At 37.9% G+C, this 27,982-nt stretch overlaps 1 protein-coding gene across 1 annotated transcript; it reads right to left on the reverse strand.

The window, feature by feature from the left end:
- Positions 1 to 369: 369 nt before the first annotated feature.
- LOC143284516 (leukocyte receptor cluster member 8-like) lies at positions 370 to 27,982 on the reverse strand. The gene is made up of 16 exons (XM_076591226.1): positions 27,868 to 27,982; positions 24,850 to 25,161; positions 23,327 to 23,411; positions 21,367 to 21,538; positions 19,771 to 20,011; positions 19,628 to 19,669; positions 19,027 to 19,170; positions 18,151 to 18,582; positions 14,651 to 14,860; positions 13,560 to 13,695; positions 12,322 to 12,411; positions 11,228 to 11,362; positions 10,675 to 10,743; positions 9,144 to 9,273; positions 8,258 to 8,465; positions 370 to 7,156 (listed from the first exon to the last, which is right to left on the reverse strand). The coding sequence occupies exons 1-16, from the start codon at positions 27,894 to 27,896 to the stop codon at positions 6,994 to 6,996; spliced, it is 2,598 nt and encodes an 865-aa protein (XP_076447341.1). The 5' UTR covers positions 27,897 to 27,982; the 3' UTR covers positions 370 to 6,993.

A 27,982-nucleotide genomic window follows, 5' to 3' on the forward strand; every position in this document is an offset into this window, starting at 1 on the left:
GTATGGCAAAATGTTGACCTTGGGATGGGTATGGCACAACTCTTAAGTACGAAATGAATTACAGAAGAGGATAACTTCATTTTATCCATCTCCTGAATAGCAGAATATCTGTAAGAAGCACTAATAATCCACCTTTAATGAAATGACGTGCCTAATTTCTTAACAACAGTTTCAGTTTTAATCAGTCTTGTGTTTTCCATTCCCTCTGAAATGATTCATTCTATGCAATTTCTTCACACCACACACACATGGATATATCTGGACAACCATATTATGACGACATTCAACCCACTGCTCATTCACCCATTCCCAAATTCTCTCACTGATTCTCACATTATGTCTCTCAAGTGAAAAACTGAAACCTGACAGTGACATTTGTGCCAATTGTGTTTAATCACTGAAAACAACAAAACATTTAGTTTCAATAATGTAATGGCAATAATTTCAGAATTTTCCGCCTCATTCTTACCTTCCATTTATGCCTGTAAAAATGCAAACAAATGTAACAAGTACACTCACATATCCTGACAAACAAAATACCTCGTTCAATAAATTTATTTACTTTCTACGAAAAATATGGATCACACTATATTCTAAGTGTCAGTAATCACTGTTCTGTTTACCTCCCCACCCATCAGCATCCCACACCTCACCATAAATCAATCTCTCTCTCTCTCTCACTCGCTGTAACATGATTTACTATGCCCCATTGATAACTTATTTTTTTTGGTTTCAACAACTGTAACTTATGTCATCAGACTATCAAATATAAATAAGAAGAAAACAACATTCAGTCACTTAATCATCAAAGTGATGATTTTAAACAAAGATCTATACAACAACAAACCCACAAGTAAATTTATGGATCTAATTACAAAAGGCTATATATACACAGAAGTTGACAAATCTAAACACTCCCAACACACACTGACAGCAAAGTACACACACCCCATGTAGACACATTCAGGGACAGAGGTGAGATGACTGGGTAAACAGCTTTTTGTTCAACAGTCAAATAGTAGTGAGGAGAAGTTTTAAAATGTGAAAATTTACAATTACTCTCCTATAATGACGAGGTCAGTACCAAATACAAGAAAAACACCACCAACACTAAGCCAATTTTCTTTTCAAATCTCACAGACTACCAATAGTACATTCATATAATTAAAACAAAACCAAAGAATAATATCTGAGGGGTTGTTTCAAAAAAACAAAAAACAAAAATTAATAAGTGATATCACTATACCTATCTCCCTTAAAACACAACCTGTGAAATAGATTATGCGGTTTTTAATTCAATATTTCCCTGTTAAAAACTGTATTAGATAATAGTTCTTTCCGGTTTTTAATGCTTTTAGGGGGAAGGGGTCCACATGATTATCAAACAAGTACTGTGTCATCTCTTAAAACAACTCCACAGGACTGAGGGCTAATCTGGGTCAGCCAGTAAGAAGCACAGAAAGAGGATGTTATTAAATGGTTAAATGCATTTACACTAATCAGAGTACCTTTTGTTTCCAGTGTGAATGAAACTGCACAAATCAAAACCAAAAAAAACAAAACAACAACAACAACAACAACAAAAAATATATATATATATAAACAAATGAATAAAATAATAAATTAATATAACAATGAATACCGGTAAATAAATAAATTGAAGCCGAACATTCACAGTTCAGGTTTTTGAACAAATCTTTGGGTATAAAAAAACAACTTTACATACTATACCACTTCTTTGAACAAAATTTTTTTGAAGACTGGACTTTTTTGGTACTTCTTTATTTTTGTCTTTATTTTAATTAAATTTCATTTTATTCCTAAAGGATTATCTATAAAAGTATGCCTGTGGTAGGGGTGCAAGTGGTTCTCTTGGTCAAGATCAGGTCTAAAAATTTCCCTAAGCTGAAGTGACCCTTCCATTTACCAATTGTGCAGTATGATTCCCAACTGGCATTAACCGAGCTGTCAACATCCACAATAAATATGAGACACTGCTAATTCAAACCATTATCTCACAGTCGCACCCACATCCCATCCCACCCCCCTAAATCTACCAACACTTGCAGTCCTGCCTTGTTAAGCAATTACATATATATATATATATATATATATATATATATATACATATTGCATTACAAATAAGCTTTGTGGCAGAACAAAATCTTCTTTGCTCCTTCTGTCTATCCATTTTCATTACTGACCAGCGTCTTTTCAGATTTTTTCTGCTAAAAAATTGTTAACCTCAGGAAAGAACTGGATTCACGGTCAGTTGTGTCACATCCCTTGGGAAAATTATTTCAAGGTGTTCCGTTTGTTGCTTTCACACCTGTTTCAGAGACAGATGTACTTAGTGTGCTGAAAAAGTCTGCTCCAAAAACATGTGACCTGGACCCCCTTCCCACACCACTACTGTATAAGCACTCTCATCTTCCTTGTTCTCCAATACCACCCATGTCAGCTCACTTTAGATGTATGTAGAGTGGGAGGGGGAGAGTGTGAGTGGTGGGGGGCTAGAGGGGGTAGGGGTTTTTGAGAAAGAGTGGTCATGAATATTTTATGTAAGTTGTAATATTTTTCTTTCACGTAAAGCGCCCGGAGCTCTTAAAAAGGGTGATGTATAAATGTACATTATTATTAAACTCTAAATTTTGTGGAAGTCATAGTCAAATCTTGGAATCAGATGCAAAAGCAAACTACAGGTCCAACATCCACTGGACATTTATCTTTACACAAGTAAACTGATTTTCCATGTATAAAAAAAGGGCAATCCTCACTTTCAGAAAGACAGAGACAGTGACTAACGCCCTAAGGTCCAGCCTTCAGTTTACAGCCTATCAACTTCCTAGTATTGATACCTTGCAGACACCACACACACACACAAACACACGCACATGTATATACATATATACACAAATGAACAACCTCTCACTTTGGTGATTACTGTATAAAGAATAAAACAGACTTACCTATGACAGTGACAGCAGACTAATATAGTGGAGCTCAACTAACACAAGTCTGGAAAACATGTGAAATGTGTGTTTAACATACATTTCAATCCCACATCCTTTCTCCATTAAAATTTCTTTCTGCTGAACGCCAACAGTTAAGCATAAATCTTTACCTGAATTTGGTTTAATCCTAGAAAAGAGGTATGTCTTATTACTGGCCTCTTTGATGCAACTGGTAAAGCACACCAATTATAGGCCTGAAAGGGCACCACAACTGAAAATCAGACCTCCCTGACAGTACATCCGTCCTTTTTCAGACAGGTTTTTCCTTTCAAAGAGCTACCATTCTCCATTCCCAACTCTGATTAGTTTTGATGCTGACCATCCTAATCAATCTCACTCCTTGTAAGCAGTTCAACTTACCACCACAGCATCACCAAATTCATCATTTATGCGAAAACAAAATGGAATCCTCTATCAACACTATGCAGTGATCAACGCCAACACTGCTTACAAAAACACACGTGTCTGAACTGCTGTGACGCTTGAATTCGTTGTCTGAACATGAGTTTGGGTCATTATAACAGGGTCTCTTATCTTCAATACTTGTGTCAGTTGGCCTCCACAGTACAATTAGACCTATTGTATTCCTTACATTAATGATCTAAACGAAATTGTCAACACTACATATCAACATAACAATGCATAACAAACTACTTCTTCAGTTAACTGACATTCAGTTTTGAAAGCAAAGCAAAACCTGTTTCAAAATAAAGCAAGCTACAAAGTATAAAATGAAGTAAAACATTAAAATTCTAAAATACGGCACAGATATGTCTGTACATTGCTTCTTCTTTTTTTTTTCTTTCTTTTTTTTACGCTTGTAACAACTTTTATCATATATAGAAACACAGATATCCTTCCAGTTAAAATCTGTGTGTAGACATAAGTATTATCTGTAACTACTGTTCTGCATTGATAGGTAATTAAGTAAGCATTGTTCTCACTGCACAAACGATAATATGAGGGATTATTTCTAACTCGCACAGCCAGTTGTACAGCTATACTTCATTTTTACCTTTGTATCAAAACTGGTGACAGAATCCGATCAATGGGAACAGATAGACAAGACAGGAGGTCTATAATGATGGATGGTGAAGACCACTCCACAAGTGAAGGAAGCCATAGACTGTGGACATGTAGGACAGCACACAAGGGCGGGACAGCAGGAACACAAGTGGATGATGAGCTCAGGCAGCATACCCAAAGCCTGGTGATGGTGACATGGATCCTCCTCTTGACCTGAAGACGACGTTGGGACATCGGAGCACATGACGACTGGGGCTGCAGCGAAGACCACGACCTGGGCAGCTCCTTCACACGGGGGCAGGGCACAGGCACATCCCAATGCCGGTGAGACTGCTGGGGGGGTGGACATCACGTTTCCAAAAGCTGCAAGGTGCTGAAGACATGTGGACCCTGGAGTGAAGAGCCAGCATGGCACAAAACAAGCTGCAAGAGAAAACAATGAACAACACCACACACAAACATACTGGGTGGGGGCAGGAGGAGGGGGTGGAGGAATCCAATAAGGGGCAGGAGGGCAAAGTCGAATGGGCTGGGGGACAAAGTAGAATGGGATGGAGGAAGCTGGATCAACGCTGACGATTCATTCCTTCATTGGGCTGTCAGGTCAGGAATAGATGTGTAGACGTGCAGATGTGATAAGGCAGGTCGCTGAATAAATCTTCTCAGGCTGGAGGCAGGACTGACTCAGGCCTGGGAGCAAGGGGAACTGTTGGGCGGTCAAGTGTGAAGGACTGGGATGAAGATGGGACACAGGTTTTCTTGTGGAATTGGTAATGGACTAGGCTGAACTGTGGATAAGATTCTCAGACAGAATGGATTGGGTCAAGGGATTTTCTGGTGGGGAAATTGTGGGTCAGATCTGGGAACTGGGTGTCGTTTCGGTTGGGAGGAGGAAGGACAAGGCTGCCACTTGATCACTGCGCTGGCATTCTCTGGAGCGTTGAAATCAAATTTGATGTAGATGATTCAGATTGCTGAACAGTCCACTAATAGCACCACTCTGAAGATTCTCTTACTCTGAACCACTACACTGACACCATTCTCATCCATGAACTCACCTCCACAAGATAACACTGAATGTTCATCAAAAGTCAACTGACCATAATGGTTACCTATACCAGCACAACTGTAACTCCCTGAAGCCTAAAGCCCAAATGACAGATGCTGAATGATAGAAGGAAAACAAATTGTAAAATAAAATATACAAATAAACTAACATGGATGCAAGGGGTTAGGGGTGTAAAAGATAAAGATAGATTAAAAATATAAAGAAAAATATATAAAGCAAAAAATCCTGTTGAAAATATAAAGAAAAATATATAAAGCAAAAAATCCAACAGGACTACCATCTTATGTCTGGAAAAAATGTCAAACAACAGACAGCTGGAGTTATGGACAACAGGCTGAAAAAAAAGCTGCATATTCCACTCCCACTCCAATGAATCAATGAAACAAAGCTCTGATAAAGACTATGAGAACACTGGAACAAACTGCACCACTACACAAGGGAAAACAACTAAGAAATAACAAGCACGTGAAGAACTGGACACGAGGAATGTCTCGTATTCATAGAATTCCTGGCCAACACCCTCTCACTGCTTCTCACCAAATTCCACATATCCCTACCTTGCCCACTACCAACTTCCTAACATAACCCTAACCAGCACAAACAATGCCTCTGACCTATGGGTCTATCATCTGGAAACACTATCACAAAGGATGCTGAAATGCTTTGATGAGTAGGAAATGGACTCAGCGGTGTCAGTGAGTGTTCTCAGCAAAACACAGTCAAAAAGCACTGTCTGGAAGTTCACTTTCACACAAAAGCCATTCTCTGTGGGTATCCGGTTGTTTGATGAAGTCTCCAAACCATTTGAGAAAAAAAAAAAGAAGTGAACACAAAAAAATGTCTTATCACAATCAGTCTGTTACTTTTCACAAAGAAAAGAGAAGCAGAGGTGATAAGAAAAAAACAAAAAAGAAAAAGAAAAAAAGAAACAGGGGTCAACAAATGTTATGAGCTGAAGTTGAAATTAAAAAAGTCAGTGTCATACTCAAAATTTGTATCACTTGTATCCTCAAAGCACACTACAGGCATAGCTGTCTGTCACACAATAAGCAGTGTCCACCAGTCTTCACCACAAAAATGCTTTCAGTGGGTTTTACAAATGCTTTTCCACAAGAAAGCATTTTTGTGGACTTCACAGATGTCGGAAAAACACACAGAAGCAGCACGCCATCAAAAAGTCAGTCTCTCTTCACACAGCAGAAAATCATCAATTGGCATGATTATAACTGGTTACTTGCCATCACGGGAATCATGTAGTAAACCTACTTCAAATGAAGACAAAATAGAAGAGTCTTTTTCATGAGGTTCACAATTAAGCTAAAATCTTACCTATGGACACTTTCCAAAAGTTCATGTGATTCCTTTGGCTGGCGCTCCAGAAGAAAATGATGCCTTTTTTTTTTTTATTGTAGAAAACTTGGTAACTACCTCAAGCTCATAAAACTGAATCTTAAAATTGAATGAAGATATTTGCTTTCTTCCAATCTACTCACATATCTGATATCTGGAACTGCTTTCACTACAACTTCTATGCTGTTGCCCAACAAGATGATCAACAAAACAGACAACAGCAATTCTCAATATTTCAAACTGATGAAAATGGATTCGCTCCAGCCTGAATTCATTTGGTTGCCTTACTATGACTACAGGATGCAAATATCAAAAGATTATTTTTCCTACTGAAGAAATCATCTCCAACTTCCTAAAAGACTGACCTAACTTCTGAAGAAATCTGAAGATGAAAGAAGAACCACTTCCAGATGCCTAACTATGATGATCAACTGAGATCATCCACATCACCGACCGGGATGACATTCAGTGATGCCAATGCACTCACAACTTACAATTTGGCAGTAACTGCTTGTAGGGTATTTCTAACACAGCTTATAATTTGGCAATAGCTGCTTGCGTGGTATTTCTCACATCCACTTTACTCTTGTCTGCAGTCAACAGAAGTTCCTTCTCTTCCATGAATTTGATACAGTCCTGGGTTTCATTGAAGGCCAGTTCTCTCTGCAGGAAGTCAACAGTCACCGTAGGTTTGTGCCTACACACGGACAGGGCAGGTGGTTGGTAGCAGGGGGTGCGCCAAACAGTCGGTACGCACAAGTGATGAAAAAGAAACAAAACAAAACAACACATTAAAGGCTGAAACAGAGCAAACAAACATGAAGAAAATCTCCACACTATTAGAAATGATAACACCAATATGAAAGAAAAATAGCAAAAACAAGACTTTATATTAGACCTGTTTGGTATCTGATTCTGACAATCTAGAATTTGTTTTAATCCAAATCTGATGACTCACCTGTGAAGACAGATACTGATCCTTACCAAATCAGTATATGGTGATTTAAAATCCTAACTTCAACAAGACATTACATTTTGAACATCTCCTTCAGAAACAACAACAACAGAATAAAGGACAATGAACATCCATGACTCCATTGCCTACAGCTTTTTTTTCCCCCCGACAATTACATTCCGTGTGAACTGCATGTATCATAGAACAGTATGAACAATATATAAAGGATTACAAATTTAAAATTTGCATGTTCAGTTATAAATGCAATTACTCTTTTGCTGATCTAACATCATTAAATATGCTTTGTAATGCGTGCTTTAACAACTCTCTAAAAATATTTATAAAAAATAAAAATAAAAAAGACCTGTTAAAACTGCAATGTCTTAGAACTCAGCATGACAGGAAAATTATATGACACATACAAAAAGTGAAATTATCAGTGACCTTTTTGCTTTTTGACATTAAAATTCTTAAATGCCAATAATAAAGTAAAATAAAGGATACTAATGAATGTGTACTGTTGTATTCGTTAATAAAAAAAAAAAAAAAAAATAAAAAATTTAAACTTTGAGACAAAATATAAAAATCCTACCATTTATGTTTTCTCTATGACAGCTGAAAAATTCTAAATAAATATCATTCCCAAAATAAGAAATGACTAAATATCAAAACAAATCAAAATACAAGAAATATTACAGCTAATGACCTTACATGCAGTTTCATGATGCACGAATATTACCACATGGTACCAGTAGCAAGGGCTATGCCCCTGACCTGACCTGAACCACTAGACAACTGGTAACATATAATACACATTGCACTGTAACCCAGAGTTTTACGTACGATTTCATGATGGCCCTGAGTGCACACTTTCGGGTCTTCTCTGCAAACCAATCCATGAGATAACCTGACATTTTAGGAGCATTTGTATACAACTTGAAAAAGCAATGGTAATTGTTAAGAGCCCAAGCAGAGCGCACGGCCAGAGCATGTCTGATGCACTCATCCTGACGGGTTTCTGGTGTCAGGCTGGCCATCACCGTTGTCATGTCTGAGGTATGTGTAAGGAACATACAAATTAGGACACAACATTTCCATTATGCACTTGTACCAAGTTCATCCAGATAAATTATCATAAAATCTAAAATAAGCTTTGAAACAACAAACGCCAAAAATATTCAAAACTATAGCCATAGGGAACCCAGAAAAGCACAGTATTTCCAGCGCTGGTTTATGCTCCTTCCAAGACGGGTCGTCTGCTACATGGATGAGGACAGTAGTTTCAGTCACAAAAATCCTTTTGGGATCAGGTGCCAATCCCCCATCCTTATTTAATCCTCCTTTTAAATATAAATTCAAGAGGAATGTCTCACTGCTGAGCCTTATCACTGACAAAAATGATATTTATTTTCCTGTCAGTTTAAAGTGACACACTGACAATACAAAGACCCCATTAAACGAATCAACATCCATTGTTCGTAAGCGGTTCTATAAACATGATTGTATGCACAATTCATTTATATTTTGTTTATATGTTTGCCATTAATCCTAATAATGATAAATCACTGCTTTCAGCAAATAAGAAAAAAAAACTGAGAGATGCCAGTGAGACCAGTTACTTACTGCCTTCAAGCTCATCCTTGTAATCCTTCAAACACGACAACAACCTGTAATAATTTAACTCATAATCAAGGGTAGTTTTCGTCAGAATCAAACCAACCAAGGATACCCAGAGTGTTGGAGGTAAAAATATAATACAGAATCCTGTAGGCAGTAAACTCCAAACGATTCCCTTTCATCCCTTCATTGTACAGCAGCTTCAGTTGCGTCTGACACTGGTTGAACTCTTCATGGTCTCCCTGCAACAGAAAAGCCAATCGCCAGTCAATAAGCTTACAACTAACTCAACATATATAAATAACCTTACAGCTAAATATACGCATCTGAAATGTTCTCAAGTTTCACAAGAAATCAAACCTCTTGCGCACCAGTCATCTACACATATGCATGACACTTATTCATAGGGGTCAAAGTAAAATGAAGAAAAATCTCACTACATGCATACAAAAAAAAAATAATAATAATAATAATTTTTTTTTAAAAAACCAACCCCACTGTTGTTCAAAAAGGGGTGAAAACCGCTCTTGAAAGAGAGAGGTTTAAGGTCAGACACCAAGGAGCTGAGAAAGAACTTCTCAATAATTACAAAAAAAGAGTGTGCTGTCAACAGCTGTCACAAGCAAAAACAGACCATTACAAAAATTATTGGCTGTCAGATATTCTTAATGTTACAGAATTTACATGCAACAGACAGTATTGAAGTTTGCCAGCCAAAATTCTATTGGCCAAATTCTAACCTTTTCAGTTTTCCATTATATACATCCTTCAAGTCATAAATGTCTCTAATATATTGATGATTTATGAACTCTATTGGTTTTTAAAGATATACTGATCAAATCTAAAACATAAAAGTCAATTTGATTATTGACTTAACTCACTCAGTACGGCCAGTCCTCTCTTCTCCTCTACACAGACCCCTCGGATGTCCAGTGGGTGTCTGAATGACCCAACCTTTAGCTTCCGTCGTCAGAATTGTGGTATTCTTTGTCAACATTCACCTCTTCAGTATAAGAGCCTTCCGCATGCAATATTTTGATGATGGTAATTGGGGTGAAACGCTGTTAACGTCATCTCTTTTGCCGTTCGTATGGAGAGAGTTAACTCACTCCTGTGAGTTTACTGCAGGATTCCACTTCCAGATCCCAATACTCAATCAATTCTTCTTTCTTTGTTCTGCTGAAACTGCCTTTGTAGACACCAGCTGGTCTCTCATTCACATTCGTGTGTATACGCAAGCAGAAGATTAAAATGCATGTTATAAGATCCTGTAATCCATGTCAGCATTCGTCAGGTTACGGAAACAAGATCATACCCAGCATGCACACCCCTGAAAATGGATATGGCTGCCTACATGGCTGATGGCAGGGTATAAATGGTCAAACACTTAAAAACCCACTCATGTAAATACAAGTGAACATGGGAGTTGCAGCTCACAAACAAAGAAGATGATTCACAGCTTTGAAGCTATGTTCCTGTAATTGGTGTACTGTTTATGGCCCTGTCAGGAAGGTCAAGTCTGGCACTTCCATCTTCTTGCTGACTGATTTTTTTTTTTTTTTTTTTTTTTTTTTTTAATTAAACTTCCCCCTAACCAAGAATTTTATTTTGGCAGGCAACCCTACATTTACTTCATAACTTACCTTCTCCATCGCTATTCTTGCATGCGTTTCATACACCCGAACAGTGAATTCATCCCGCACACCTTGAACCTGAACACAAAAAGTCAAGTCAAATCACTGTGTGCCCCTCACTTTTTCCCTTCTGCATAAATGGTCAAGTGAATGGAACAGCAGTCATTTGTATGTGGCGGAGGTGACAGCATAACCAGTAAAAACTTGTACAGAATCAAAGCAAGGAACTCAACTGAAGGTATACCCCCAAAACAAATCTACAGACTGAAACCTCGAACAGGCATCTACTGACTTCAATAAGGACATTCCGTTCAGCGATACTGTCTACAATCAACACCAACTGTTGAGACTCGGAATGACAGGGCAACTGGGGTGTGGCTGGGAGGGGATTGGAACGTTTGGTGCATGAGCAATATCAATATATACAGATGGTGCGTGAGTAGTATCAATGTATACAAAACATGGACCAGTTAAGGAAAAACAAACAAGATCAGCTTGACAAATCACTCTACGGAGTAGAAATAAAACAACAAAAACATGCAACAGATACGACTGAGCTTACCGTCAGATCCTGCCGTATTGATTTGAGCTGCTCACATACATAGTGATAGTCTCCTTTTGCTTTCCATTTCTCCTGCACCATCAGCAAAGATTTGCGCAAAACCTCCACTGGCCTGATCTGCTTAGCATCAGGAGCCTGAAAAAAGGGATTCCCATGCACATGTAAAAATTCTATACAGAAAAACTACAACCAAAACAAAAACAAAAAAAAGAAAGACAGACAGACAGACAACCATCCTGAAACAGAAATAAATTTAGTCCATCGAACAGGCACTGACTAGTCACACTCATTAGACTTGTGTATCCTAGAGTTAAGTTTTCCAACAGTTGTTTCGGCTGAGTCATGTACTTTCTTTCTCCTCAGTCAGTGTTTGCACTGAGTATTCATTCTTCCAAAAACAAATGTTCATACTCTTCAATCAATAAGCATCCCCCCCAACCCCCCCAAACCCCCATTTGACATTTTTTATCAGTATCTGTCAACACATAATATGTTTCTAACTTCAATGATATATGCACAAGAAAAGGCAAATAATTGACAAGCAATGTGCCATAATGTTCAATCTTTTGATCACTGAATGCTTCATTTATGGACAAAGAAAATTATGGTCACACATCCACATGATGAACATTGTTTATGTATCGCCCAAGTTTATATTCCACAGAGCTTAAAGAATAATCATCTTGAAATCAGACAACAGACTGAAGATTTGTGCACTCGCATGTCCAATCCACTCACATTTCACCCATTCACAGAAAAATGATGAGAAGAACACATTAAAAATATTTAGAAGATCTTACATTCAGCATACGAAATCCTAACAGATTAAATAGATCATTTGGTACAATTTAAAGACTTGTCACTCTATTCTATTGCTGCTCTGTGAAATAAAAAATAAAAATAAACCAAATAAAATTTTAAAATTGTTTTCTCTTTAAACATAAAGAAACTGAACTTAAAGGCATGTGTAAAGTAGAAAGTCACCATGGCTGTCAAGACATCTACATTTCAAATTCAAGGGAAAATGCATAAAAATGAAATGGACAAAGTGTGACAGAAAAAAGAAGACACTCTTATGGGGAAAACGAACTTACAGATGTAAGACGTAGGTAGGGTTTCTCCAAGTCTTTACAAGTTCCCACAACAGTGAATTCTCCTAGGTCCATATCCTCATCACCACCACTCTGTTATTGAAAAAACACATAACACATTCTCATTAACAACAAATTTCATCAATAAATAAATGCAGTTGATTTTTTTTTTTTTATTCATTTAATTCCCTTGGAATTTTAAGCTGTTCCTAAGCAGCAAAAAGCCGAATGGCGACAAGTGCAATAGCCGAATGGTTAAAACATTGGACTTTCAATCTGAGGGTCTCAGGTTCGAATCTTGGTGACGGCGCCTGGTGGGTAAGGGTGGAGATTTTTCCGATATCCCAGGTCAACATATATGTAGACCTGTTAGAGCCGGTGCCCCCTTTGTGTGTATACGCATGCAGAAGATCAAATACGCACGTTAAAGATCCTGTAATCCATGTCAGCATTCAGTGGGTTATAGAAACAAGAACATACTCAGCATGCACGCCCCCTAAGACGGAGCATGAAGAATACACATAACCGTCGTACACGTAAAATGTTACATGTCTGTCTGAGCGTGTATGTGTACGTGCCTGAAATCTGAATGACATAGATACAAATGATGAGTGCCCAATGGCAACCGTAAGTTGGCTCTATCCAGGTAGGCAGCCTGTTATGCAAATGACTCCATATTTGTAAAGCGCTTTGAGCTTGGCCTCCGACCAAGGATAAACACTACATAAGTGTCTTATCAATCAATCCAAAAAAAAAGCAAAAAAAAACAAACAAAAAATCTGTAATCATCTTCAACCTGAAATGACCACACCAATATCCAATTCGATTATACCCTGATACCTTTCACAATGTTTTGTGGATCTTTTCTGTCAAGATAAGAATAAGATTAATTCATAAAATTATCTTCACATGCTTTTTATGTTAAAAGAGAACATGAGAATTCATGAATTTCCAGATATATGTTGCAATCCATTATCTTCAAATCTGGGACTTCAGAAAAGTTAAGAATTCTAAATTAAAATTTAAAAAATCTGATGTCACTAAACTGTCTTGAATATCAATATTTCATCATTAACTCAATTTTTGTAAGGAAATACTTCCCTTTTCCTTGTCATCTAAGCATGCTAACTGCAGACAACTGAAGCCAAGAAAAAATACTTGTACCCTTTCAAATGGAAAAGAAGTAGTGGAAGATATTCAGAACTGTTGTTCAAATGATCCAGAACAAGTAAAGAGCATACCGTAATAAGATTGTTGATGGTGAGGGTAAGTGTTTGTTTTCTTTTGTTGTTGGGGTGATCCAGGTGGTCCCCAAATCGGGCAGCTCTTTTGGCCATGCGAGCATCCTTCTGTGGGTCATCATATTCAAACTTCAGGCTGCAACATCAGGGCATTCATTTCCACAATGCAATCTGCATTTCACACATACATACACACACACATAAAGAAACTTACTGTTGGCAAAAACATCTACATTTTCAAATTTAATATACTGTTCACACAGAGACCTGTTCCCAGAGATGCAACAATCCTTACCTAACCATGCAGACATGACAGATCGAACAAATCTCCACACACACATTATAGACTGTACAAAGCTCCACACACACACACACACACTGAAAAAAAAGAAGAAAAGAAACACAAAAAAGATACTCTGACTTTGACATTTGCCTTTGTTGCATATAGTCCAATCGTCCACATGGGGCCATTACAAGACTATCCAACAATATAAACATTCAACCACATTTACACAAAACCAGGGCTCCCACTGAGGAAAACACAAAATCCCTGAAATTCTAGGGGAGTCCAGGTGCATGATTCTCCTGAAAAAGTTTGAAATTAACATTCAAAATGGTGCAGTCTGACAAAAATCAAGAGCTCATTTACAGTACTTTACTGTCATTATCATAAATCTACAGTTCACACTGAGCATCTCTAATCTTACATCTACAGGGATGAAAAAGGCAATAATACATACAAGCACTTCTCAGTTTTTTCACTGAAATTTCTGTATTTCCGGCTGAATCTCGTTTTTATTACTTCTTGCGGAAATCTGTGAATTCCCGGAAAAGTGGGAGCCATGCAAAACCATCGCATTAACCAAAAAACAACAACCCAAAATACAAATTATTTTTAAAATAAAATATAGAAAACCTGCAAAACAGCTTATGACAAATTATCTTAACCTTAACCATAAGACTAGCTGCGCTGAGCACATCAGCCCTTACGCTGAAACTTAGTTGTCATCCATCCCCTGATGATTAAGATGTCAAGACACACACACACACACAAACACACATACAAAGACTAACACAAGAGCCAAACATACTGTTTTTGTTGCTGATTCTTCTTTCCTTTCTTGGCCAAGTTCAAACCCTGCCTGCTGCCATCATCAGGTCCATTACCCAGATCCCTTCCTCTGCCTCTCCCTCGTCCACGGCCCCTCCCTCTCTGCTTCCCTCTGCCACCTCTGGTTGTCAGTGTTATTTCACGCTCTGGTGTAGGACTGGGGGAAGGGCTCAAACTCATACTGCGACTTCTATCCACATAAACAAGAACACATGTGTTTAGGAAAATATGAGAGTGTTGGACTATGCTGCCAAATGATATTCGTATGTTTAAACACATTCTGTGGACGAAAAACCTTGGAGGGAGAGGAAAATTATTAAAATCATGCTGCAGACACACTTTTAGGACACTTAGTAAAATTATATCTGCTGCCATCTATATCAAATCAAAAGACAAATCAACTACATGAGCAGGCGAACAACTGCTATGAACTGAGGAAAATACTGTGTCAATAAAATTTTGACTATTGATTATACACTATACTGTTACACTAATCCCTTCAAAACTTACAGTAGGTACCGGCAGCCTTGCTTGTTAAACTGAAGCTAAGACAAAAAAACGTCAATTTTGCCCATTTTCCCCAAGCCTGTAACATGAGTGATGATTAAGAAATAAAGATACGTTTTATATGAAATATAGTTCACTTTCTCCTCTTTCCAGTGCTGTTTTTGTTTTTATCTGCATTTTATCTTTGTTGAATAAAAGAGTAAAAATTGGGGGTAGTCGAAAGGCTTCTTGCACGCCGTGGCTGCCCGCTCAGACAGATTGCATCAACTGGTTTTCGAGTCTCTCTTTTCTTTGCTTGGCTTGCCTGTCCCATTTGATCTACAGAACTATTTTTAGTACAGCTGTGTTTGTCTGAACCTCATCTTTCTGGTGATTATTAGTTCAAAACCGCATATTGCAAACATAGCGCGTAAAAAACTATTTTCGCTTAACTTTAAACGTAAAATTCCGAAAATTGGTAATAAATACAACAGTAATTATGGGTATTAAAGAGAAACTTTTAAAATTTCCTTTCGAAAGGTATACGCAACTACCACGTGGTATTACTGGTGCAGACAAACTGTCATAAGAGACTACCGCAATGGCAGTAGAAGCTGAGCCAAACTTCAACAATGATCTTGGTCGGTTCTGAAACCTTTGAGTTCGTTTGATTTTACTATCACACTGTTGATTATATCACTGATAAACATTTAAGAGGGGGTATTTTTCATAAATGAGTGCATGAAAATGCTCAATCATTGGGAATACCCCATACTGCCGCACCTCGTATCCAGTCTAACTGAAGCAACGACCGTTTTTTTTTTCTTATTTTCATGATGGAATTAATGATATGTTAAGTTGCTGTTTGTTGAAATGAAATTAATCAGCAGATATATTCTAAAGAAATGGTTTCACTTTTATTTACAAAACACAATTACACAAAACAATTTTCATTTTTCCAGATCATCATCATTCCTGCAACTAAATAACATGATTTTTTTAATTTAAAAAAAAAACAGAAAAAAAAAACAGTATGTGACTTTTAATTAAAAAGTCATGGTAGTGAGTGTGTCTGTCAGAGAGAAAGAGAATAGTGATGTGTATTTGTGCATATGTGTTTGTCCTGTCAGAGAGAAAGAGAATAGTGATGTGTATTTGTGCATGTGTGTCTGTCCAGTGAAAAAAACAGAATTTGATGTTAAATCTTACAGATCATATGAAACAGATCTAAAACAAATTTCTTCAAATTGTATTATTGCTGTACCCCATTTTAAAGGCCTTGCTCAGCTGAATACAAATCACTTTATTTCATTAAAATAGCTTGATAAATGAAGAAACTGCACCCGTTGCTATTTTGACAAATTTTGCTGTGTAAGAATTTGCAAAAAACAGGATTTTATAGCTCAATATCAATAAAACTATCAGGTTTCAACAACAACAAAAATTAGGCATCTTTACTATAAACAAAATATAATGTTCCTTCATTTTTAGCTTCTCTGTTGTTTAGTATACATGAAGTGATAATGTAAAATTGGAGATTTGTCCAAAAGCTTAAAATGACGTGCAAAAAGGCTCCATTTTAATGAACTTCAATTGACTGCAACTTTGGTTCTAATACACATAGAAACATAAATTTTGTGTTGGAATGTTTGTTCTGACTTATAGTTTTAATCTAAGTTTCTTTAAATGTTGTTTTAATAGAATTTATATATTTTTTTAAAAAGGTTGCTGGTAGATACTTACAGCCTGAATGCAAAGACTTAACCCTTTCGCTGCCAGGAAAATAAGATTTAAGTGAAATCTATTTGCCAGGGTTTTTTCACAAAAAACGGGTATAAATTTTCAAAAAATTCTGTGCTCTTTGTTATTGGAGAAAGACTCATAAAAGTATATATTTTCTGAAAGGTAAATGAATAAATACAAAACACATGATGTTTTCCCATTTTATATATTTTTAGTGACATGCTGTTGTTTTGAAATCAGTGTTTTATTTGTCATATTGTTCATTACAAACATTAGTCAGGTAATTTGCACTAAAATATCATTTTCTGGACAAATGGATATCTGCACACACAAAATCATACTAGAACCACAATAATTAAAAAAAAAAAATTGAAAAAGAAATAGATACACAATGCACTGTGACTTCTTCAAGTGATAATATGGATGTGAGGCCACACACCCTCAGTGTCTCCACCCCCCTCCACTTCACCCCTCTCACAAGGTCATTTATCCAGTTCTCATCAGACTGCGTTGGCTGAGTGCCAAGAAAATCGCTCACACTGCCCTGCTAAATCCGGGTGACTTCTGTCGTCTGCTAGAGCTGAGCAGCCAGCATCACTCACTGAGTCGTATCTTGGCCACTCGCTTGATTGCTCCCTTTATTTCCTATCAAATCGTCCTATAAATGTTCATCACTGTCTTCTTCGAATTTACGCTTCAATTCTTTCTGAGCATCAGCTAAAGAAAACAATCTTGGTTGATTTTGTTCGCCATGATCGCAAGCCTTGAGCACGGCGTCAGTCCGACATTTTGTTGTGCGAGCAAGGAGAGGAGCCAGGCAAACACTTGCGGCCAGTAACCCAACCAAAACGTTCAAATAAAGGACTGCCTCATGACGTTGATGGTGTTTCTAGCTATGAATAGAATCTAAAAAGGTTGCCCAAGCTAAAGCTACCAGTATTTTTGTCAACGAACTGAATGCAAAGCAGGGAAAGTCAGAATATTTCGATGACGAGTTATCTCGTCATTGTGGCAGCGAAGCGTACATGCTTGCCATGACGAGTTATCTCGTCATATAGGCAGCCTAGGGGTTAAGGACGGTGCTTAGAAAAAGAGATATTGGATAATTTTCTATAAAAATAACAACCCATACATTAAAAAAAGTTCAGTTCAAATAAAGTTTAAAAGACACACATAAAAACACAATTTAAGTCCACTGAATAGATAAGCGGGAAGGAGGGAGAGATGGAGAGAGGAAAAAAAACAACTTACCTCCTCCTCTGCAGTCTCTGACGATAGCGAGGGGGTGACCTTGAGCGTGACCTGGAACTTGATCGTGATCGTTCCCAGGAACGAGGTGAGCGTGACCTGGATCTAGATCTAGAAGAAGATGAACGGGACCAAGAACGACTGTAGGACCTCCGATAGGTAGGCACACGGTTACGATTGTAAGGTCGACCCTGGGGTACAGGACATGATTTATTGGGCATGCCACGGTAGGGCATACCCCCTCGGCTGTGCGAAAAGGGAGGGTTGAGACCTCGCTGCTGTTTAGGTGTGTTGCCATTTTGTGAGTCAAAGCGGCTGCCACGCTTGATACCCCTACCCATGGTCTGTCCAGGAGCACTGGAAGGCCCAGGGTAGCGTGAATCATCTTGCATGCCAAAAAACCTCTGCCCTTCTGACCTTGAAGGCTCCTTCACCCTAGAAATACAAGAAATTCTAGATGCACATATATGAGACATTTGTAACAAATATCTGACAATCGTCACATCATCTCATTCGCTCAACAAACACAAACCTATCTGAAAAGTTCAGCACATCTTTCAACTAAAAAAACAATGAAAGAATAAAAAACAATGAAAGAATTACATCGTTCAGGCTACAGAAGACAGTGTTCATGAAATAGCTGATAGCAGAAAAACTTATTAAAATAAAAAGTACAAAAAGAATAAATCTAAGACACCACGAATCACATATTATTGACTTTTTCTGTACTTTTCTGTATGCTGCCAAGGCAAAGTGGATTGATTTTTCTACAAACTGCCAATACAAAGTGGCTTGCTGTATCATAGTATACTTCAGCCATTCTGCATAGAAAACAATCAGAAGTGTAAAAGATTGCCAAAATGTATATACAATACATACAAAGGCAAGGGCTCTTGTGACCAGTCCTTTGTGAGTGCAGTGCCTTCGCTAAAAGCTTGCTCAATCTTCTCCTTAAGTGCTGCTTCAACACGGTCTTTCTCAACCTCATTATTCACCGATGCAAAAGCTCGCTGCACATATTCCCTGCAGAAATAAATCATACTTGGTGAGTAATTAAGCAGGTCTATGAATGACTCTGAGAGAGAGAGGGAGAGAGAGAGAGTGTGCGTGTGTGTGTGTGTGTGTGTGTGTGTGTGTGTGTGCACATGTAACATCAGGCTGAAGGTAACAGTCATGGGTAACTTCAGACATAAATAAGCAATAGCATATTTAGTATGCAAAGGATAACAAAAATTACAAAATTAAACAAACTCCCTGCTGGAGTCTGCACTAGTGGGTCATGGTAAAGTATGTGTAGTGCAAATGCAAAATTAAATGAAAAAAAAAAACAAACAAACAAAAAAAAACACATTTGCAAATGTGTTTATTGAAGGGTTAGGCATCTGTTTATAAACAGAAGATGGAGTGTAATGTAAATGGATCAGTCCGCATACTTGGCACATTATGAAACTGAAACAAAACCATACTTTGCAGAACTTACATCAGTGATGGTGGCCACTCCCCTGACACTTTGTTTTCAGATCTGCAAAAAGAAGAAAAATCTTTGCATAAACACCACCTTCCATCATACCTGGGGCATGCAAGCTACTGACACTGTACTGACCAAAAAACTGTCAACCTTACCTGTCATTTTGATCTGCAGATCCACTGCCATTACCGCCTGCAGTTTCTTTATCTTTTTTTGCACTGTCAGAGCTTGGGTGCTTGATTCCCATTGGTCTGTTTTGTGTTGGAGGAGATGCCATGGGAACACGCCCCCTGGGACCTTTATTGTTGTTGGCCACCTGATTCATAATCCCTGGGCCCTGATTCAGGTTCTTGTTTCTTTTGGGAATGTTGAAACGAATACCACCAGCACTGGGACCTGTTCACAGAGAGGAGGTAAAAAACAAGTTTAAAATTTCAAAGCTGGAACATAATTCACTTCCAAGGTGGTTCTGTTCAGTGGTTCTGATCATGATGTATGCATGCACGTGCGCGTGCACACACACACACATATACACATCCTCTTGACCGACAATGAAAAAACAAAAAAAAACATATGATAGAGATGTTTGTTGGTTTCACAATATAGATTGTGTGTTTAAATAAAATCCCAACAGAAACTACATAACAGACCGGCAGTTTAAAAAGCCAGAAACAAAAAATCTTGAAATGTATACTCTCTGAATCCAGTGTCTTTTGTGAAAAACTACGCTCCAGGACTAGAGATGCCAACCTCCCAAGACAAAAATTAAAAAAAGAGGAGCACTGACATGTGACAAACTCACCAACACAAAATGGCTGACACTGTGACCGATAGTAACATTATGATTATCGATTTTAATTCATGACTTAACTTTTTCTCTCTCTCCTTGTCCCTGTCACAGAGCAGAGACGACATTCTAAAACTGTGAAATTTAATGGTACAGGCAGGGGGATCTTGGGGACTGCATTAGGTGTTCCTGGCATGGGTAAGAGCAAAGCCTCCATAAACTGAAGACCTTTGAAAAAGAACAGCGGTCAAAAGTATGCCTAAAGGACAGGGTATATTGGGACAGGGCACCACTGCAGAAGTGCAGGGGGGGCAATGCCCACCCCCACAGTCCCCAACTGAATCTAAAATATGGTTTAAAAGATATCTGGAAGTCTCTCCTACAATCAAAAATATATAGTTTCATCTGAAAAAGTATTCAATAGGTAAATAGTGAACCACTTCACTGGTTATATGTTATATCCATAAACAGAGAGAGGGAGAGAGAAAGTTGATGTGTGCTTCACTGAATGCTCTTTTGTGTGTGTGTGTGTGTGTGTGTGTGTGTGTGTGTGTGTGTGTGGTGAGAGCGACAGGGTGGTGGGGAGAATGCATGTATATGCATCAAATGTACTGCTTTCAACTGTGTGTGTGTGTGTGTGTGTGTGTGTGTGTGTGTGTGTGTGTGTGTTCAAAGTTGTACAATGTTCATATAATAAAACCAAAAAAAGCTAACATTTAATAAAAGCTAACATGTTACAGGTTTCATGACAAGCCATACACTAACCACAAGCCTTTCATAACATTCTAAATGGCTAGATCAGTAGACATATTTGTACAAGAACATCTATTTCAAAAGATTGTTTTTAACTGTTTTACTGGTTGTAAGGCAAAGAATGCAGACATCCACTAAAAAAACTGTGTCTAAAAAGTGTAAAAAAATGTAGACCATCCTCTAAAAAGCAATGTTTCTGAAAATTAATTACTTTGTCCATATCGATGACCAAAGAGCTGGTTGCCTCTGGGTGGCTGTTCTGGGTGAGGTGGTGGTCTATCCATACTTGGGGGTACTTCCATTCCACCCATCTGGTTAGGAGGCCTCATTCCATCAAAGTTGGGATTCATCTCTGGTCTCACTGGAGGTGGTCCATACCCTGTCTGGAAAAGTGATATACAAAACAATCAGTAAACAATAGAATAAAATAACAGTTGGTAGAGTTCATGTCTGGTTCAGGACACAATGTATCATCTGTTTCACCTTGAAATCAAAGGGTCATTTGAAAAATCATGAGGTTGGGAAAAACACCTTCCAACCCCATCAGCCACCCCACATCGCCATAACTTTTATTTTAATTTCATTAGTACTCTAACCATTGTTCTGTATGGTATGTGAAAAGGTTTAAATGGTGTGTGTGTGTGTGTGTGTGTGTGTGTTTACAAACTTTTGTTTGCTGTGGAAGAAACACATGACATCTCATAATGAATACAGAAAATGCAACTAAGTTATAAAAACCCCTAAAATTTATTCTGCAGTGCTGAAACACTGATCAGTGATTGTGTGCCAACTGCTGTGGACAGTAAATTTTCACATTATTATCTGATATCACTACAGAAGAAAAAGTAGAAACAAAAACAAAGCATGACAGCTGAGTGGCCCTAAAGATCTGTCATGCATATAAAGTGCGTTCATATATGTTTTGACTGTATCTTGATTTTAATTGGAAGGGCCATGCTTTGGCATAAAATCAATGCAGTAAATATGTAGACTGCTAATGAAAGATGAAGAAATCTCTCAGATTCAGACTCTTCAATATTAAGCAATCGATCTACAGAATAAAGGAAACTGCTGCTGTTGATTACACTCATTTGATCTTTCTTGACATCAGGCAGCTTTTTTCCTTGCATGTTTCATGATGGAAACTAAGAATTCTTAATTCAAAATGTCTAATATGTGTTTGGAGCCACCCTAAATGGACAATGGTGAGAAAGAAAAGATGGAACTGGCGCTGTATTCCACTGCAGTTTTAAACACACAAGCAATGATGGCTCAACAAAATCATGAGCGAATTACTTTTTTACAGGTACTCAGATATCAAAGTGTATATACAATGTACACACACTCAAAATATGAATCATAAAGGGACAGAAAGAGGTCTCTGGTTTTCATGTTATACCATATCCAGCACCATAAGAATGTAAAAAGATCTGGTGATTTCACTTTTAATTGTTTCTTGTAGAATTTTTTTTTTTTTTAAATAAAGTTTTCAATGTATAAATTCAAGCTCACAACTGAATTACAATTTCAGTTTCTCAAGAAGGCATCACTGCATTCAGACAAACCCATATACACTACACCATATCTGCTAGCCAGATTCCTGACCAGCAGCATAACTCAATGCGTTTAGTATAACCCTGAGTGCATGCACATATATTTGTATACCTATCAGAGTGGATTTCTCCTACTGCATTTGCCAGAGGACAACACTCTCATTGACATGGGTTCTTTTTCAGTGCGCCAGTTGTGTGCTGCACACAGGACCTTGGTTTACTGACTCATCCAAATGACTAGACAATCTTTCTGATTTTCCAGTCAAACTTGGGAGAAAGGGCGAGAGTAGGATTTGAACCCAGACCCTCACCGACTCTGTATTGGCAGACAAGCGTCTTAATCATCCTATCACCTTCCTCCCGCTGAAACTGAAATACTGAACAATCTTCACAGAACCAGCTGATAGGATTTTTCAACTGCATATGGGTATTTAGTTGTTTTTTTTAAATAAGCCTACAAGTATCACTTTCGCACAAGCTTTCACAGTTACAGAATTAAGTATGCATCACAGTTACAGAATTAAGTATGCATTAACAACCATCATTAGCATCAAACAATAAAGAATTACATTTGTTTAAAAAGGAATTCATTCTCTGTGGGTAGTACAAATCACTTACCCTATCCTCAAAGGGTGGAGGCATATAAGGGTTCGGACCACTTGCCATCCCATGGCCATAGTCTTGGTGGTATCCGTAGCTGAATCTGAAAATATTTCAATATATATCTATCATTACTTTTAGGTCCTGACACTGAAGCAATCAAGTTCAATAACAATTTAACATTAGTGCCTAAACAGCAGTGAAACTGCTTTTCATTATAAATATAATCAGTAAAGGGGAAGATCAACAAAAGGCACAATCACTAACTGCACAAAGTAACTCAAGTAATGTTAGTATTCAATATCGATTCAACATTCCATGTTGAAGAAAACTCAAGATGTGGTGCACTAAAATCAGTATAAAAAATGATAAAATAAAAAATACAAAGGTCCTTAATTACAACAGTCAACTGCTTGTAAATGTGGCAGATTATGTAAGCAGTGACAATGAAAATGCACTTGATGTGTTTTTGCTTTACCACCAGAATCAATTCCAAAAATGATGACCCTCTACAGGGTTTGAATACAACTTTTTTTTTTTTTTTTAGTGCCAGTCGGGCACTGTGGACAAAACATTTGAGCGCCCAATTGTGGTTTTGGGTGCCAGCATATTAAAACAAAACAAAATCTTTGACTGAGTTATAATTTGCATTTGTGTTGATGTTTGGAAAATTGCATTCAAAATAACCACACGCCTGAACCCCATGGGCCTGTTCTTTTAACACTGAAGATAGGAAACATCATTCATCGTAAAAACTCCATGAACGTTAACATCCAATCACGAACATGCGACAATGCTGCTCTGCAAAGCGAGCTGCAGCAGACGACACTTTACATTTCGATTAACCGCATTCAAGCTTGCTTTACTGGTGTGTCTTTTAATTAATTTTCTTTCACCTCAATCAATTTTATAGTGTCAACTGGGCACTCTCAACAGAAAATTGATGTGCCCAAGCCAACTTTTCGCAACATTTGCACCTGGGCACCGAATAATTTCGAACCCTGCTCTATCTTTAATTTGCACAGTAAACCTAAATGAAAATTAAATGTTGTTTTAACTTTAAGTTTAAGTTGAAACACCTGTCAATGCATTACAATAAGCAAGAAAACAGCACTGAACAGGCTATTTCAGTGTTTAACTGTGTAATGTGAATGTATAGTGAGTTTGTATGAATATGCACATGTGTTTATCAAGTTTTCTTATGAGGTAAAGTGCATTAATTTGCAAATGCATTTTTCTACCTATTTTTTAGATTTCTGCATCAACTGCGACATGCATGTCAGCCTCCCATAAGTGAGAGGGAAGTGGACTGACCACAATATTTTGAAATCAGATGGAAAAGCCCACTTCCACTTTTTAGTTTTTTATTCAGTTGAAGTTTCATCAAACTGAACAAGTAATCATCATGAACACATCAAACAGCATTTCACAAATGTCTTGTACATAGACAAAGAGTAATTCATTCAGTCACACACAGAAACAATCATTAAATTTGTAACTTGATACTTCACTGATTAAAAATACACAAAATGAACACTTACGGATATCCATATCTCTGAAACAAATCATGTGGAGATGGTGGGGGTCGAAAGAAGCCATACATCCCTGGCCCACCATGATCTGGGGGAGGTGGAGGTGGAGGTCCAGGGGGTGGAGGTGGTCCTGGTGGGGGTGGAGGTGGGGGTGGAAGCCCTGCTGGTATGTCACTATTTACATTATTGTTCTGTGCTTTCTTTTTTATTCCTTTCCCTCCAGAACTATTCTGAACTGCCTCCAACGCTTTCCTGGCTTTTTCCCATTCAGGTTTCTCTTCCCCCAAACCAGTAGGTGCTAGGCTTTCTTGTGGCAAAGGCCTGAAAGTAATTTTAAAAACAAAATAAATTATAAGAAACAAAGCCTCCACGGCTCATCTGATTTCTGCTGATTAAAAAAAAAGGAAACGGACAAACAAAACAAAAAAAGAAAAAAATAGTGCTGGGTACACAACAGCAGAGTTTAGCTTATTTTGACTGGTACACCAAAAAATCAACGGGTTATTTTGTAAATTAATGGGTAAGCCCCCCCCCCCTCCCCCCAAAAAAAAAACACACACACAAAAACAACTTATTCCTGCCGATGGTACCCTCAAAGTTGAAACTTAATATGTACTTTGTCCATCACACTCATTGGTATATGAAATGGTTTAGGTGGAGTGTATGTTTGTTGTGTGTGTGTGTGTGTGTGTGTGGGTGGGTGTGTGTGTGCGTGCATGCGTGTGTGGGTGGGTGTGGCCAGTTCAACTTCACAGCAGATCCGATAATAAGAGAGAGAGGCTGTATGCTGATGTCTGCTGTGTTATGATGAACACGGAAAATACAACACTGACATATGTGGACTGCTCTGCATAGTAGTATATTCACATTATGGTCTGATAAATAAAGGTAGAACTAAAAGTAGAAATAAAAGCAAAGCAGAGCAAAACTGAAATACATCAGATCTGCAGTGTCACTGTTACCTGCATTGGATTAAATAGGTTTTCAATTGGTTTAGGAAAGCACTTTCCCCTGTGTGATGAAATCCGAATCTTCACAGTTGCAAAATGTCCCGAAATTTTCCTACAGTACCAAGCCAGCATAATGTGCAGACCTGTTTAAAAAAAACACCTCAAATTCCATTCTTATAAATACACAGGGAAAAGGATCAAATGCACTTTAATGATAGTTATTGATGTCATCATCGGCCACAGTCTCATAACCCCTAGTGGGGTTGTGGAGGTACAACTGATGACTATCTCCCACCATCCGTGTGTACATGTATGTGCGGTTATGGGAACACAAATATACCCCAGAAACTAAGTATGGCTGCTCAACTGAAGAACAAAAACAGCCATGCATGTAAAAGTGTGTTTGTAATTATCTTAATTGGATCACAATTTTACATGAAAGATCCACATTCTTGCCTAACATCAACGAATAATATGGGCAAGTTGCCTAAGAATGCTGAAGAAATTGTTCTGATTTAGACTGTCCAGATGTGTGCAGAACAGCAGAAATTGCAGCTGTTCTGGACAATTATTTTATCTTTCTTCACAGCAGTCATCTCGTTTTGGTAGTAAGCTCCACTATGCAGATGATGATTTCTTACAGCACAATGTCCTACATGAATCCAAGCCATCCTAAATTTGAATCAGGGAGACTGGTGGGAAAATAAAAAGCAAAACTGGCACTGTACTCTTTCCTGGCTCAAACAAGTTTTGATTTTTAAATATTAAAAAAAATCTACAATGTTCATCTGAACTGCTGACCAACAACATCAACCATAATATTCATATTTTTCATAGTCGAAAACTACAATCCCAATTGCTTAACAGTATAATGAGATAAATTTATAAAACTATTAAAAGCTCTTTCAGCATGAACAATTTTACTAAAAGAAGTCAGTCAAGTGACTGACTGACTGCCACATTGATGGGCCACTTTAACTATTTGTTTGCGTCAATGACCGACATGAAAACTATACCCTGGTAAAGCAATCATAGAGGTATGTAGTATATTTTCTGATAACCGAAAAGGCTCAACCAACAGTCGATGGAACTGCATCTTCTACAAATACATTCTCATCAATTATTAAAACAATTCAGGTCATGTTGACAGAAACAATACTCAGGGAAAATTACTATGTTATCAGTTATGTTTACCACGCATGCAAGCACACAGACACACAATTTCACACACACACACAATTTCACACACACACACACATAGACAACCGAAACAGGTTCGCCAAAACAGAGTCATAAAAAGTTCTTAAATTACACGACTAACATCAACTTGCCAATGACTATTTCGTGGTTGATGCATGCCGAGTATTTTCTTGTCTCCATAACCCACCAATCACTGACATGGATTACAGGATCTTTAACATGCAAATTTGATCTTCTGTGTGCATTTAAACATGAAGAGGGTTCAGGCATTAGCAGGTCTGCACATATGTTGACCTGGGAGATCGGAAAAATCTCCACCCTTTACCCACCAGGCGCCGTTACTGAGATTCAAACCCCGGGACCCCAGATTTAAAGTCTAGTCTCTGACGCTTTAACCACTTGTTTATTGCGCCCGTCAAGTTCATTTAATCTGTCTGAATACTACTGACAGAAACAGTCAGCGAGTCTCAATGTTGGCTATGACTCAATAATTTCGAGTAATGTCGCACTTAAGCATCCTAAATTAATGGACTTGGAGCTGAATTAAGGATTCTAAAGTGGGACGGAATGAACAGTAATGTCGCACTTTAGCATCCTAAATAATTGAAGCTGAATTTTGGATGCTAAAGTGCGATTAATACCCATTTTTTTAAATTTAGGGCTACAGACTGACATTAAGCTGACAACTGTCAAAACTTAACTCTGATAAATCGAAAGAAAATTTCCCTGACCCCCATGCTACCATTCCACCTGCGCCGCCATGTTGGTGTTCAATGTTGGTTGGTAATCATTCTCTTTCACTTAATATTTTGTCCACAAACCTGTAAACACACGACCCTCCACAACAAAAACATATTCAGCAACATTTTCAGCTTACCATGAAGAAATTTCTGGGGCTGCAGACATTTTCTGTAATTTGTAACACTAGACCAAACGTCTACCGCACTCAAGCTCCTGACGTCAACATATTGCGCTGCCCTCTTCCGGAAAAG

This window comes from Babylonia areolata, chromosome 1 (genome assembly GCF_041734735.1).
Source record: "Babylonia areolata isolate BAREFJ2019XMU chromosome 1, ASM4173473v1, whole genome shotgun sequence".
In the NCBI taxonomy this organism is placed as follows: Eukaryota; Metazoa; Mollusca; class Gastropoda; order Neogastropoda; family Buccinidae; genus Babylonia; species Babylonia areolata.

Bases quoted from the DNA above. Each gene is read 5' to 3' on its own strand.
- LOC143284516 (XM_076591226.1), bottom strand. From the start codon at position 27,896: ATGTCTGCAGCCCCAGAAATTTCTTCATG. The intron at 25,162-27,867 runs GTAAGCTGAAAA...AATTACTTTCAG, and splicing joins GCCCCAGAAATTTCTTCATG to GCCTTTGCCACAAGAAAGCC. The intron at 11,363-12,321 runs GTAAGTTCGTTT...CCCTTTTTTCAG, and splicing joins CCTACCTACGTCTTACATCT to GCTCCTGATGCTAAGCAGAT.